Source organism: Oncorhynchus keta, chromosome 36 (assembly GCF_023373465.1).
Source record: "Oncorhynchus keta strain PuntledgeMale-10-30-2019 chromosome 36, Oket_V2, whole genome shotgun sequence".
Lineage (NCBI taxonomy): Eukaryota > Metazoa > Chordata > Actinopteri > Salmoniformes > Salmonidae > Oncorhynchus > Oncorhynchus keta.
In genome coordinates this window covers 26,452,572-26,466,523 of record NC_068456.1, presented here as the reverse complement: position 1 = coordinate 26,466,523, position 13,952 = coordinate 26,452,572, and the positions used below count along the sequence as shown (strand labels likewise).

At 42.5% G+C, this 13,952-nt stretch overlaps 1 protein-coding gene across 1 annotated transcript; it reads left to right on the top strand.

Annotated features, from left to right (window-relative positions):
* The first annotated feature begins 3,635 nt into the window (after nucleotides 1–3,635).
* On the top strand, nucleotides 3,636–11,346 carry LOC127916538 (catechol O-methyltransferase domain-containing protein 1-like). Its single transcript, XM_052498730.1, has 7 exons — nucleotides 3,636–3,800; nucleotides 5,972–6,093; nucleotides 7,959–8,064; nucleotides 8,211–8,329; nucleotides 8,838–8,892; nucleotides 8,979–9,112; nucleotides 11,048–11,346. Exons 1-7 carry the CDS (start codon nucleotides 3,746–3,748, stop codon nucleotides 11,198–11,200), a joined length of 744 nt encoding a protein of 247 aa, XP_052354690.1. The 5' UTR covers nucleotides 3,636–3,745; the 3' UTR covers nucleotides 11,201–11,346.
* The last annotated feature ends 2,606 nt before the right edge of the window (nucleotides 11,347–13,952 follow it).

Below are 13,952 nucleotides of genomic sequence, written 5' to 3'. Positions count from 1 at the left end.
CTCAGCAGAGATCTCAGAAAAAAATTGTAGACTTCCACAAGTCTGGTTCATCCTTGGGAGCAATTTCCAAACGCCTGAAGGTACCATGTTCATCTGTACAAACAATAGTACGACAGTGTAAACACCATGGGACCACGCAGCCGTCATACCGCTCAGGAAGGAGACGCGTTCTGTCTCCTAGAGATGAACTGTATGTATGTAAACTTCTGACCCACTGAGAATGTGATGAAAGAAATAAAAGCTGAAATAAATCATTCTCTCTACTATTATTCTGATATTTCACATTCTTAACACAAAGTGTTGATCCTAACTGACCTAAGAAAGGGAATTTTGACTTTGATTAAATGTCAAGAGTTGTGAAACTGAGTTTAAATGTATTTGGCAAAGGTGTATGTAACCTTCCGACTTCAACTGTATATTGCAATGTGTGTGTGTGTGTGTGTGTGTGTGTGTGTGTGTGTGTGTGTGTGTGTGTGTGTGTGTGACAGTATGACCGTGAGTGTTGTATCGCTGTGAAGCGCTGACAACCAAGGGGGCCGTGAAGACTCCTCATGGTACTAGACAGACAGAGAGGATGCAAGCTGACATAGAGGTTAGTGCAGTGGTTCCCAAGCTTGTGGCGTCCCCTGAAATTGAAATGTGGTTTCCTGATAAAATCGTTGTTTGTCTTATCTCGAACACCCATTGGAGTTGACAGTTTACCCACCTTTTCTCTACCACTACTTCACCGGTGAGGAGGAAGAGGAGCGAGGAAGCCTGCTGCACATGGCAACACGCATCTCCACGTTTCATAAACACAAAGGGCAGCTGAGGGAACCCAGTTCTGTCTGTGGAATGTGCCAGGGAACAGTCGGTTCTTGGCACAAGTAGCAGGAGCAATTAACGTCACATAAGCAGAGGGCCAGCGCAACGGGGGTGGGGGGGGCAGAAAGGAGGATGTGGGAAACAACAAGGCATCGATGGGAAGACCTGAGCTGAGCAGTGCTGCACGCTCAATCCAAGGCATCCCTTCCCTTTCCTATACCAGTCAACACTCAGATCACGGACGAGAATCTCTCCTCCAAAGACAGTTCAGGTCATGGCCCAATTTTATTTATGTGTAGTTGTTGGCAAATAGGTTTTGTTTGTATCCGTGCATCCATAATTAGGGAATTGACAGAGGAAGACAGAAGAAGACAGAGGAAGCTTGGTGTCCTTGGAGAGACCTCACCCCCCCCCCAAACTGTTTTGAAAAGTCCACCCCTTTCCCCTAGAAGTTAAACTAGAGTTGTTGTTTCACGACACAGCAGGTTGTGAGCCAGTTAAAGGGAAACACACAGGCAGGTTGCAGCAAAACGGTGTGAATGACTTGCAAACTTAAACTTATTGGTCTGGTGTCTTAACCCAGCCAAACAGAAAAATAGGAAGTTGTAAATAGCTGTCATGTAATGGTGGCAATCTCTCTCATTCAGTTGGGACTGAGGCCGAAACACTAAATGACATCTACAGGAAATGTGTATTATGTAATATAGATTCGGCTCAACTAAGGCTGATTTTAGATAGTAAATAATCTGAGAAATGTTGATTTTAGGGTGAACTTACTCTTGAACTAACTCTTTAACATCAGTTTGATTGAAGAGCGTTGCTCATACTCAACCCCAATGTTATGTCACCAGGGAGCAATGCATTGCAGGTCTAGTATTTGTATGTATTATTTGACCCCCTGTACTTGCTTCCTAACTCCCAGTGTCTGTGTTACACATCTAGTATTTGTATGTATTATTTAACCCCCTGTACTGGCTTCCTAACTCCCAGTGTCTGTGTTACACATCTAGTATTTGTATGTATTATTTGACCCCCTGTACTTGCTTCCTAACTCCCAGTGTCTGTGTTACACATCTAGTATTTGTATGTATTATTTGACCCCCTGTACTTGCTTCCTAACTCCCAGTGTCTGCGTTACACATCTAGTATTTGTATGTATTATTTGACCCCCTGTACTTGCTTCCTAACTCCCAGTGTCTGTGTTACACATCTAGTATTTGTATGTATTATTTGACCCCCTGTACTTGCTTCCTAACTCCCAGTGTCTGCGTTACACATCTAGTATTTGTATGTATTATTTGACCCCCTGTACTTGCTTCCTAACTCCCAGTGTCTGTGTTACACATCTAGTATTTGTATGTATTATTTGACCCCCTGTACTCTAGTATTTGTATGTATTATTTGACTTCCTAACTCCCAGTGTCTGTGTTACACATCTAGTATTTGTATGTATTATTTGACCCCTGTACTTGCTTCCTAACTCCCAGTGTCTGTGTTACACATCTAGTATTTGTATGTATTATTTGACCCCCTGTACTTGCTTCCTAACTCCCAGTGTCTGCGTTACACATCTAGTATTTGTATGTATTGTTTGACCCCTGTACTTGCTTCCTAACTCCCAGTGTCTGTGTTACACATCTAGTATTTGTATGTATTATTTGACCCCCTGTACTTGCTTCCTAACTCCCAGTGTCTGTGTTACACATCTAGTATTTGTATGTATTATTTGACCCCCTGTACTTGCTTCCTAACTCCCAGTGTCTGTGTTACACATCTAGTATTTGTATGTATTATTTGACCCCCTGTACTTGCTTCCTAACTCCCAGTGTCTGTGTTACACATCTAGTATTTGTATGTATTATTTGACCCCCTGTACTTGCTTCCTAACTCCCAGTGTCTGCGTTACACATCTAGTATTTGTATGTATTATTTGACCCCCTGTACTTGCTTCCTAACTCCCAGTGTCTGCGTTACACATCTAGTATTTGTATGTATTATTTGACCCCCTGTACTTGCTTCCTAACTCCCAGTGTCTGTGTTACACATCTAGTATTTGTATGTATTATTTGACCCCTGTACTTGCTTCCTAACTCCCAGTGTCTGTATGTATTATTTGACGTTACACATCTAGTATTTGTATGTATTATTTGACCCCCTGTACTTGCTTCCTAACTCCCAGTGTCTGCGTTACACATCTAGTATTTGTATGTATTATTTGACCCCCTGTACTTGCTTCCTAACTCCCAGTGTCTGTGTTACACATCTAGTATTTGTATGTATTATTTGACCCCCTGTACTTGCTTCCTAACTCCCAGTGTCTGTGTTACACATCTAGTATTTGTATGTATTATTTGACCCCCTGTACTTGCTTCCTAACTCCCAGTGTCTGTTTGTTTATTTGACACATCTAGTATTAGTATTTGTATGTATTATTTGACCCCTGTACTTGCTTCCTAACTCCCAGTGTCTGTGTTACACATCTAGTATTTGTATGTATTATTTGACCCCCTGTACTTGCTTCCTAACTCCCAGTGTCTGTGTTACACATCTAGTATTTGTATGTATTATATGACCCCCTGTACTTGCTTCCTAACTCCCAGTGTCTGTGTTACACATCTAGTATTTGTATGTATTATTTGACCCTCTTTACTGCATACAGTGAGCTTCAAACAGTGGTTCCCTATGGCTGACACCTTGGAAACTCCACTGTTACATCATGGGGTGGTGTTTGGAAAACACATTGTGAGGAAAGTGTTCTTGTGAAACATCTACATACAGAGTGGTCGATATATTGTCCCTCCCCCTAAAAGATAGTTCAAAACAAACACACATGGAGGCCAGTGGACTTTCCCATCCACTCTGGTTAAATAGTAGACCCACATTCCTTCAATACAGTCTCTTTGGTGTTCACTCTATATAGCTGAATAGACACACTTCCAAAATGGCTCCAGATATCAAGATGTATTTCTGCATTCAGCTTGTTCTTGCACTAACAGGTAAATATCTCACTGTGCAATTTTTCCATTAGAGAGGAGACAAATGTTTTTATTTAAGCTTTATTTAACTAGGCAAGTCAGTTAAGAACAAATTATTATTTACAATGACAGCCTACCGGGGAACAGTGGGTTAACTGCCTTGTTCAGGGGCAGAATGACAGATTTTTACCTTGTCAGCTCGGGGATTCGATCCAGCAACCTTTCGGCTCTAACTACTAGGCTACAGTACCTGCTGACTAGGGGGAGACTTAGGCTCAGGGGGCTCATTTATAAACATTTACATACAAAATATACCCCAAAATGTGCATGTACCAGTTTTCACACAAAAGTTAGAATTGATCAAAACTGAACTTGACTTGAAAATGTGCTCACCTTCCAGCAAACTTTAGACTGTGTATGTACTTTCTAGTGGTTGAAGTTTTGCATTGCAAGCAGGCAAGTAGATTAGTCTGTTGTGCATGTGGGAAATATACTGGACATGCTTGTTCATAACAATAAACAGGTTAATAATTTGCTGTTAGTGAGTAGAGAGAAAATCTATTTAATTTATCTTTGCATTTTAAAATAATTAGAAATAGGCATATATTTTATAGGCTATTATTTCTTTAATTTCCATGATCACTGCATAATAAATTCCTCACCGTTTCTGTGATGGTTTCATACTCACCAGGTTGCTAGCACATAGACCTAGAACAAGTACTGTATACTATTTGTCCCATATCTCGTTTAATTGCACCCACTTCATAGTAGTAAATAGACAAGCTATTTTTCTGATCCAGAGCTCAGACCCAGAGCACAGTTTATTAACTGTGGCACAGATGGTTGTAGGTTACTTCTGTAGTTTTTGTCTGAATACTGTAATTTCACATTTCTCTAGTAGACAATATTGCGTTTATACACATAATACATATTTTCAGAACCATTGCAGAATAAATTCTTAAACCTTTTTGGCCATGATGGGTTCATATTTCCGAAGTAGCCACAGACTACAAACAATTACCATGCGCATCTCTCATTTAACTGGGCCAATTAGATACGCTATTAATTCAAGTATTTTGCTCTATGCACAGAAAGGAAGCTGGTTTATAACATACAGTAGAATGTATTTAACAGGTGAACAGACACATGACATTTTGCATTGACGTGTGTAAGTTATGGCCATCACTGTGAGTAGACAATGTTCTAGAATTCGCGCAGTGCAGCAGTGTAGGTTGGAGAAAATGTAAATGTAAAACATGAAGTCCTATTGGATTCAAACGGTCTGTTTAAAGGTCCACAGCTATTTGTCTTTGTTGTTGTCTTACCTAAACGTTTTGTCTGTCAGATAGCTACGGCCTACAGCAAATGTCACGGCAAAGGTTTAACATTCTGCCTTGGCCTAGTTCCAAAGTATACAGGAAATAAGGGCGTTATTGTCACAATAGAACGTGAACGATGGGCATTTTCAGGCGGGGGTTTAATGCTTGTCGATACGTACACAGTTCCAGGACGGGTCTGATTGGTAAACGGGAAACATACATAAACATACATATGTATTCCATGCACCAAGTTTAGTGTGCAATTTACACAATGGTTATAAATGAAGCCACAGGATTGCAACAACTATCTCGCCAATCACTTATTCAAATGATGTGTTTAATAAGACTTGGCTGTTAAGAAACACTTAGCTAGCAATTGCTGCAAACGTAGATAGATGGCTAGCCAACAAGAAAGAGTGGCAAAACAGAGCCTCCACACAACGTGGTCTACATGCTGCAAAGGCAAGTCTGCATGCTGGACATCAGGTGCAGCCAGAGCAGCTTGTCCCCACATGGAACTCTGAGTTGGTAGATCATTTGAATATCCAAGTTCATGCACATCTCATTGGCTGAGCTGGCAAATGCAGCTGTTTTTAACCAGTAAGCCCACACCATTCTGTTTTTTCCTTACGTGCCAAACAAGGGCACAGACTCAGAGAATATCCATCTTTTTAACATCTTTAAGCACTTCAATTTCTTTTCCTGATGTTGACAGTAAAGAATTCTTTACAAAGGTTAACTTGCTAAATCCTGAACCCGCTGTAATCAATGTTTGCCATGGTTGCGAACATGGCTTTGGGGCTGGCAATCAAAATGATGTTTAGATGGGTTACCATGCCAAACTAAATTTGTAAATGTTGTTTTTTTGGTCAGGCACAGGAATAGGATCTGTCCTGCCAGGTAAGAGCCACAGTGAAGGGAAGAACAACCCAGTGCTGCAGTATGTCGTGAACAACTCACTGAGAGAACATCCTGTCATGACCAAACTCAGACTGGTAAGGCTGGGCTGGGTTAGAGCCAGGGTTAGGGTTGAGGTTGAGGATAGTGTTGAACCGGGATGAGGACATGAAACTAGGGCTAGGGTTGGACTGGTAGGACTGGACTGGGTTAGAGCCAGGGTTGAGGTTGAGACTAGTGTTAGGGTTGAACCGGGATGAGGACATGAAACTAGGGCTAGGGTTGGACTGGTAGGACTGGACTGGGTTAGAGCCAGGGTTGAGGTTGAGACTAGTGTTAGGGTTGAACCGGGATGAGGACATGAAACTAGGGCTAGGGTTGGACTGGTAGGACTGGACTGGGTTAGAGCCAGGGTTGAGGTTGAGACTAGTGTTAGGGTTGAACCGGGATGAGGACATGAAACTAGGGCTAGGGTTGGACTGGTAGGACTGGACTGGGTTAGAGCCAGGGTTGAGGTTGAGACTAGTGTTAGGGTTGAACCGGGATGAGGACATGAAACTAGGGCTAGGGTTGGACTGGTAGGACTGGACTGGGTTAGAGCCAGGGTTGAGGTTGAGACTAGTGTTAGGGTTGAACCGGGATGAGGACATGAAACTAGGGCTAGGGTTGGAATGGTAAGACTGGGGAGAACCAGGGTGTTTTTGAGATTAAAAGCAGGAATGTACTGTACATACAAACCAGATAGATACATAGAGATTCTCGTTTTCTACAGAGGTCAGCACAGTACTATACCAACACTGCTGAGAAGCTGCAATACGGCGTAATTACATTGATTAGATTAAGTCATAAAAAACTCATGTTTTTTTGTATATGTTTGAAGTCAAATTTTGTGTTAAACGCTCTATAACAAAGCTTTCTTTGTGTCCAACAAGCTTTCTCAACCCTTAACCTTGTTCTGAACACCTCCAAAACAAAGGTCATGTTTGGCAAGACTGTACACTGTCCTTCTCTCAGCACAAATCAAAGCTGCAGGCTAAAGTTCAATCTAGACTTTGTTTCCTCTATCGTGATCGCTCCCCTTTCACCCAAGCTGCCAAACTAACCCTGATTCAGATGACCATCCTACCCAGGCTAGATTATGGAGATGTAATTTATAGATCGGCAGGTAAGGGTGCTCTCGCTAGATGTTCTTCACCATTCGGCCATCAGATGTGCCACCAATGCTCCCTATAGGACACATCACTGCACTCTATACTCCCCTGTAAACTGGTCATCTCTGTATACCCGTCGCAAGACCCACTGGTTGGTGCTTATTTATAAAACCTTCTTAGGCCTCACTCCCCCTATCTGAGATACCTATTACAGCCCTCATCCTCCACATACAACACCCGTTCTGCCAGTCACATTCCGTTAAAGGTCCCCAAAGCTCACATATCCCTGGGTCACTCGTCTTTTAGTTCGCTGCAGCTAGGGACTGGAACGAGCTGCAACAAACACTCAACTAGACAGTTCTATCTCAATCTCTTCATTCAAAGACTCAATCATGGACACTCTTACTGACAGTTGTGGTTGCTTTGCATGATGTATTGTTGTCTTTACCTTCTTTCCCTTTGTGATGTTGTCTGTGCCAAATAATGTTTGTACCATGTTGTGTATTGCTACCATGTTGTTGTCATGTTGTTTTGCTACTATGCTGTTTTGTCATGTATTGCTGCCTTCCTATGTTGTTGTCTTAGGTCTGTCTTTATGCAGTGTTGCGTTGTCTCTCTTGTCGTGATGTGTGTTTTGTCCTATATTTTTATTTTTTATTAAAAAATAAAACATTCATCCCAGCCCCGTCCCTGCAGGAGGCCTTTTGCCTTTTGATAGGCCATCATTGAATTTGTTCTTAACTGATTTACCGAGTTAAATAAAGGTTAAATAAAATAAATACAATTAAAATCCTCCTTCCTTCATGTTGCAGAAAACCCTTGAGGACCCATGGAGCAACATGCTGGTTGATAGTGAACAAGCACAACTGATGGCAAATCTGGCCAAACTGATCAATGCCAGCAAAACCATTGAAATTGGTATGTAATGATAAAAACATTTAATGTTACTATATTATTTGTAACATATTTCATTGTGCCAATCTTTTCAACATTCACTAATTCTAAATGAACTGCCCTCATTCTAATATCAGAAGAGACTAATATTAATATTTTCCTCTCTCCAGGGATGTACACAGGGTACAACACCCTGAACATGGCGTTGGTTGTACCAGAGAGCGGTCAAGTGGTAGCATGTGAAATAGACGACGAATACGTGAACATTGCTAAACCTTTCTTTAAAGAGGTCAGATCAACATGCCGCTAGTTACTCAGCTAGTTTACTTGCTCCATCATTCCTCTAGACAGGAATTAGATCTGTTTGTCCAGTATTCAACCCCAATACAACATCTAAACCCATTCAACCCGTTGGAATTCAGAAACATTGATTGTCTCCCAAAAGCTTCAATACAGCATATTCAGTATCTAACATCTCTCAGTCAGACTTCACAAAGTGCTGTAGGTGGAGTAGTGAGGCCGTCTGCTCAGAAGAATGTGTCAACGAAAGGTGCAGAGCCTAGCACAAAAATGAACTTAATGCCCCCCTCCAAACCCCAACAGTATAAATGCTAATGTACACAACACAGGTCAACCATTGTGACAGAAAATGGTTGGTATTGTCTGCTTCAAACAATCTAAACTCGAAATCAAGTCAAAATGTAATTTAAAGCACATTGAAACATCTAAATGGACTTTACAGTAAAGATGCCTAGAAAATGAAAGACATGTAACTAACTACCTTTTTTCTTTTCTAGGCCGGAGTCGAGGATAAAATTACTGTCCATCTTCAAATGTGTATAAAAACACTGGGTAGGGGACTGACTTTAAAGAACCCAAACACAATTCCGTTGTGAAACGGTTCAATCCTTTTCAACGTGATCTTTTGTTTGTCCTAGATGAGTTGATAGCTGCTGGGGAAGCTGGCACCTATGACTTTGTGTTCATCGATGCAGATAAAAGGAACTATGACAGATATTACGAGAAGTCTCTTGAGCTTGTGAGACAAGGGGGCATCATTGCCATCGATAATGTGAGTAGCCTATGCCCAAACTTTTATTTCTACAAGCGAGTCGTGATTTTGAATACGATTTGAATAATGCCAGCATGCAATCGATTTGATCTAACAAGTTAACTAAGGTAAAGATGCATGAAAAGATAGGCCTACATAGAACATGGTGGCAAAGTAATTACAATATAACAATTAAACACTGGAATGGTAGGATGTACAGAAGATTAATGTGCAAGTAGAGATACTGGGGTGAAAAGGAGCAAGATAAATAAATAAATACAGTATGTGGATGAGGTAGATTGGATGGGCTAATTACAGTTGAGCTATGTACAGGTGCAGCGATCTGTGAGCTGCTCTGACAGCTGGTGTTTAAAGCTAGTGAGGGAGGTAAGAGTCTCCAGCTTCAGAGATTTTTGCAGTTCGTTCCAGTCATTGGCAGTAGAGAACTGGAAGGAGAGGCGGCCAAAGGAGGAATTGGCTTTGGGGGTGACCTGCTGGAGCGTGTGCTATGGGTGGGTGCTGCTATGGTGACCAGTGAGCTGAGATAAGGTGGGACTTTACCTAGCAGAGACTTGTAGATGACCTGGAGCCAGTGGGTTTGGCGAAGAGTATGAAGCGATGGCCAGCCAACGAGAACATACAGGTCGCAGTGGTGGGTAGTATATGGGGCTTTGGTGACAAAACTGATGGCACTGTGATAAACTGCATCCAATTTGTTGAGTAGAGTGTTGGAGGCTATTTTATAGATGACATTGGCAAAGTCGAGGATCGGTAGGATGGTCAGTTTTACGAGGATATGTTTGGCAGCATGAGTGAAAGATGCTTTGTTGTGAAATAGGAAGTCAATTCTAGATTTAATTTTGTATTGGAGATGCTTAATGTGAGTCTTGAAGGAGAGCTTACTGTCTAGCCAGACACCTAGGTATTTGTAGTTGTCCACATATTCTAAGTCAGAACTTTCCAGAGTAGTGATGCTGGACGGGCGGGCAGGTGCGGGCAGTGATCGGTTGAAGAGCATGCACTTAGTTTTACTTGCATTTAAGAGCAGTTGGAGGCCAACGGAAGGAGAGTTGTATGGCATTGAAGCGTGTCTGGAGGTTAGTTAACATAGTGTCCAAAGAAGGGCCAGAGGTATACAGAATGGTGTCGTCTGCATAGAGGTGGATCAAAGAATCACCAGCAGCGAGAGCAGCATCATTAATGTATACAGAGAAGAGAGTCGGCCTGAGAATTGAAACCTGTGGCACCCCCATAGAGACTGCAAGAGGTCCGGACAACAGGCCCTCTGATTTGACATACTGAACTCTATCAGAGAAGTAGTTGGTGAACCAGGCGAGGCAGTCATTTGAGAAAACAAGGCTGTCGAGTCTGCCAATAAATAATAAGAATGTGGTGATTGACAGAGTCGAAAGCCTTGGCCGGGTCGATGAATACGGCTGCACAGTAATGTCTCTTATCGATGGCGGTTATGATATCGTTTAGGACCTTGAGCATGCCTGAGGTGCACCCAGGACCAGCTCTGAAACCAGATTGCATAGCGGAGAAGGTACGGTGGGATTCGAAGTGGTCGGTAATCTGTTTGTTGACTTGGCTTTCAAAGACCTTAGAAAGGCAGGGTAGGATAGATATATAGGTCTGTAGCTGATTGGGTCTAGAGTGTCTCCCCCTTTGAAGAGGGGGATGACCGCGACAGCTTTCCAATCTTTGGGAAACCTATCACATCTGTCCTCAGTCTGAGCCTCTCTCCTCACCTGTCTCCCACTTCACTTCACTCCTCTAATCTGTCTATCTGAAATCCTCTTCCTTCACCTGTCTATCACCTGTCTATCTAATTACCTTTCCGTTACATGTTTATCACCTGTCTATCTAATTACCCTCCCTTGACCTGTCTTTCTGACCTTCTGACCACAGGACACCTCACCTGTATCTCTGATCCCCCCCACCTTCTCCCCCCAGGTACTCTGGAGTGGTAAAGTGGTGGACCCTGCTCCTGATGACCTGATCTCCCAGGCTCTGGACAAGCTCAACAAGAAACTCCACACAGACCAGAGGATCGATCTGAGCATGCTCACTGTGGGTGACGGACTCACCCTGGCTATCAAACGCTAACGATAACCCATGCTAACTCATACTAACACGTGATGACAAATTCTTAACCCATACTTACTCCAAACCTGCTGTGATTTATTGGGGATTTATTGGAGAAGTGGTAAACATGAAGGGCTGGAATAAATGGATGCTATTTTCAACAAGTACTGTATGTGTACGAGTGAGATTCACTTTTTACTAGAAATTCGAAAGCATATCAACCTCTGTCTCAGTTAGAGCTAAATAACTATCTTTTACTCACAGAGATTTATTTTTTTCAGGGTGTGACTAAAATAATTTTTTATTAGATTTAAATTGAGTACAGGTTTAACTGAATGACAACAGAATACCATATGGTAGTTTTGGGGTAGGCCTCATCTCAGAGGAATGCTCCACAGAACCAGATGCTGATAACAGATTGCCCTATGCTGGACAGCTGGCATCAAATCAAATCAACTCGAATTTTATTTGTCACATACACATGGTTAGCAGATGTTAATGCGAGTGTAGCGAAATGCTTGTGCTTCTAGTTCCGACAATGCAGTGATAACCAACAAGTAATCTAACTAACAATAAGGGGATAAAGAATATGTACATAAGGATATATGAATGCGTGATGGTACAGAGCAGCATACAGTAGATGGTATCGAGTACAGTATATACATATGAGATGAGTATGTAGACAAAGTAAATAAAGTGGCATAGTTAAAGTGGCTAGTGATACATGTATTACATAAGGATGCAGTCGATGATATAGAGTACAGTATATACGTATGCATATGAGATGAATAATGTAGGGTAAGTAACATTATATAAGGTAGCATTGTTTAAAGTGGCTAGTGATATATTTACATCAATTCCCATTATTAAAGTGGCTGGAGTTGGGTCAGTGTCAGTGACAGTGTGTTGGCAGCAGCCACTCAATGTTAGTGGTGGCTGTTTAACAGTCTGATGGCCTTGAGATAGAAGCTGTTTTTCAGTCTCTCGGTCCCAGCTTTGATGCACCTGTACTGACCTCGCCTTCTGGATGATAGCGTGGTGAACAGGCAGTGGCTCGGGTGGTTGATGTCCTTGATGATCTTTATGGCCTTCCTGTAACATCGGGTGATGTAGGTGTCCTGGAGGACAGGTAGTTTGCCCCCGGTGATGCGTTGTGCAGACCTCACTACCCTCTGGAGAGCCTTACGGTTGAGGGCGGAGCAGTTGCTGTACCAGGCGGTGATACAGCCCGCCAGGATGCTCTCGATTGTGCATCTGTAGAAGTTTGTGAGTGCTTTTGGTGACAAGCCGAATTTCTTCAGCCTCCTGAGGTTGAAGAGGCGCTGCTGCGCCTTCTTCACGACGCTGTCAGTGTGAGTGGACCAATTCAGTTTGTCTGTGATGTGTATGCCGAGGAACTTAAAACTTGCTACCCTCTCCACTACTGTTCCATCGATGTGGATAGGGGATGTTCCCTCTGCTGTTTCCTGAAGTCCACAATCATCTCCTTAGTTTTGTTGACGTTGAGTGTGAGGTTATTTTCCTGACACCACACTCCGAGGGCCCTCACCTCCTCCCTGTAGGCCGTCTCGTCGTTGTTGGTAATCAAGCCTACCACTGTTGTGTCGTCCTCAAAACCTTCCAGCTGGGAGAAGAGGGATCCGATGACAGCTCTCCAGGTTACATGCTGGTGGAGAGGTGGGAGGTCTTTGGAAGACTTTTGCTCTAAAATATCAAGTGAGACACAAGGGGTGAGTTGACATACTCCCCTGGATTTATGCCCATTGGTTAACAGAAAGTGATTATTGCCCATTTGGGTTTTGTGGGGTGTTGTGGGGTGTTATTTTCTGTTTAGTGTCTATGCCTGACAGAACTGTTCGCTTTCGGTTTCTGGGGATTTGTTATTTTTGTTTGAGTGTTTCTTGAAAATAAATACCATCAACACTTTCCACGCTGCGCTTTGGTCCACTCTTCCTTCCACCGACGAGAGCCGTTACAGCTATCCTGATGAGGTGTCAATAAAAACACTCACATACAAATATCTGCTATGCTGACTAGTGAGATAGGAAGTAAGCAATGTGAGTTATAGTTTACAAGGTGAATGAAATGACGATCCATTCAGACCAGCCTTACTGACTGAACTTTTCTAACTACATTTCAATCGAGAGTGTGTGTGTGTGTGTGTGTGTGTGTGTGTGTGTGTGTGTGTGTGTGTGTGTGTGTGTGTGTGTGTGTGTGTGTGTGTGTGTGTGTGTGTGTGTGTGTGTGTGTGTGTGTGTGTGTGTGTGTGTGTGTGTGTGTGTGTGTGTGTGTGTGTGTGTGTGTGTGTGTGTGTGTGTGTGTGTGTGTGTGTGTGTGTGTGTGTGTGTGTGTGTGTGTGTGTGTGTGTGTGTGTGTGTGTGCACATGCGTTTGTGCCAGAAACATTTGTGCAAAACAACATGTTGACTCAATCTACTTCTAGAGAAACGTCAATGACATCCTCTCATTCATGTTGACAAAACGGTCTGTGACTCTGTCATACAGTATACACTTGTATTTTTGTTGTCCTAGGCTACCTGGCTAAAAATCTCGCTACAGCATAGCACAACAATGTATGAATTTATGGGTAGATCAGAATCACAGTTATAATCATTGACCAGTATTAGAATTAAGTAAAAACACAAATCCAAACCCCTATCTCCATCCATGGCTAATTTAGGAAAGGGTCAATTTGAGCTAGTCAGCCACAACAACAAGTTGTTTTGTCAATGTTGTTTTACTCTTGATGTGATGTGATAGGAGGAAGCCAAATC

Bases quoted from the DNA above. Each gene is read 5' to 3' on its own strand.
- LOC127916538 (XM_052498730.1), top strand. From the start codon at position 3,746: ATGGCTCCAGATATCAAGATGTATTTCTGCATTCAGCTTGTTCTTGCA. The intron at 8,330-8,837 runs GTCAGATCAACA...TTTCTTTTCTAG, and splicing joins CTAAACCTTTCTTTAAAGAG to GCCGGAGTCGAGGATAAAAT. The intron at 9,113-11,047 runs GTGAGTAGCCTA...TTCTCCCCCCAG, and splicing joins GCATCATTGCCATCGATAAT to GTACTCTGGAGTGGTAAAGT.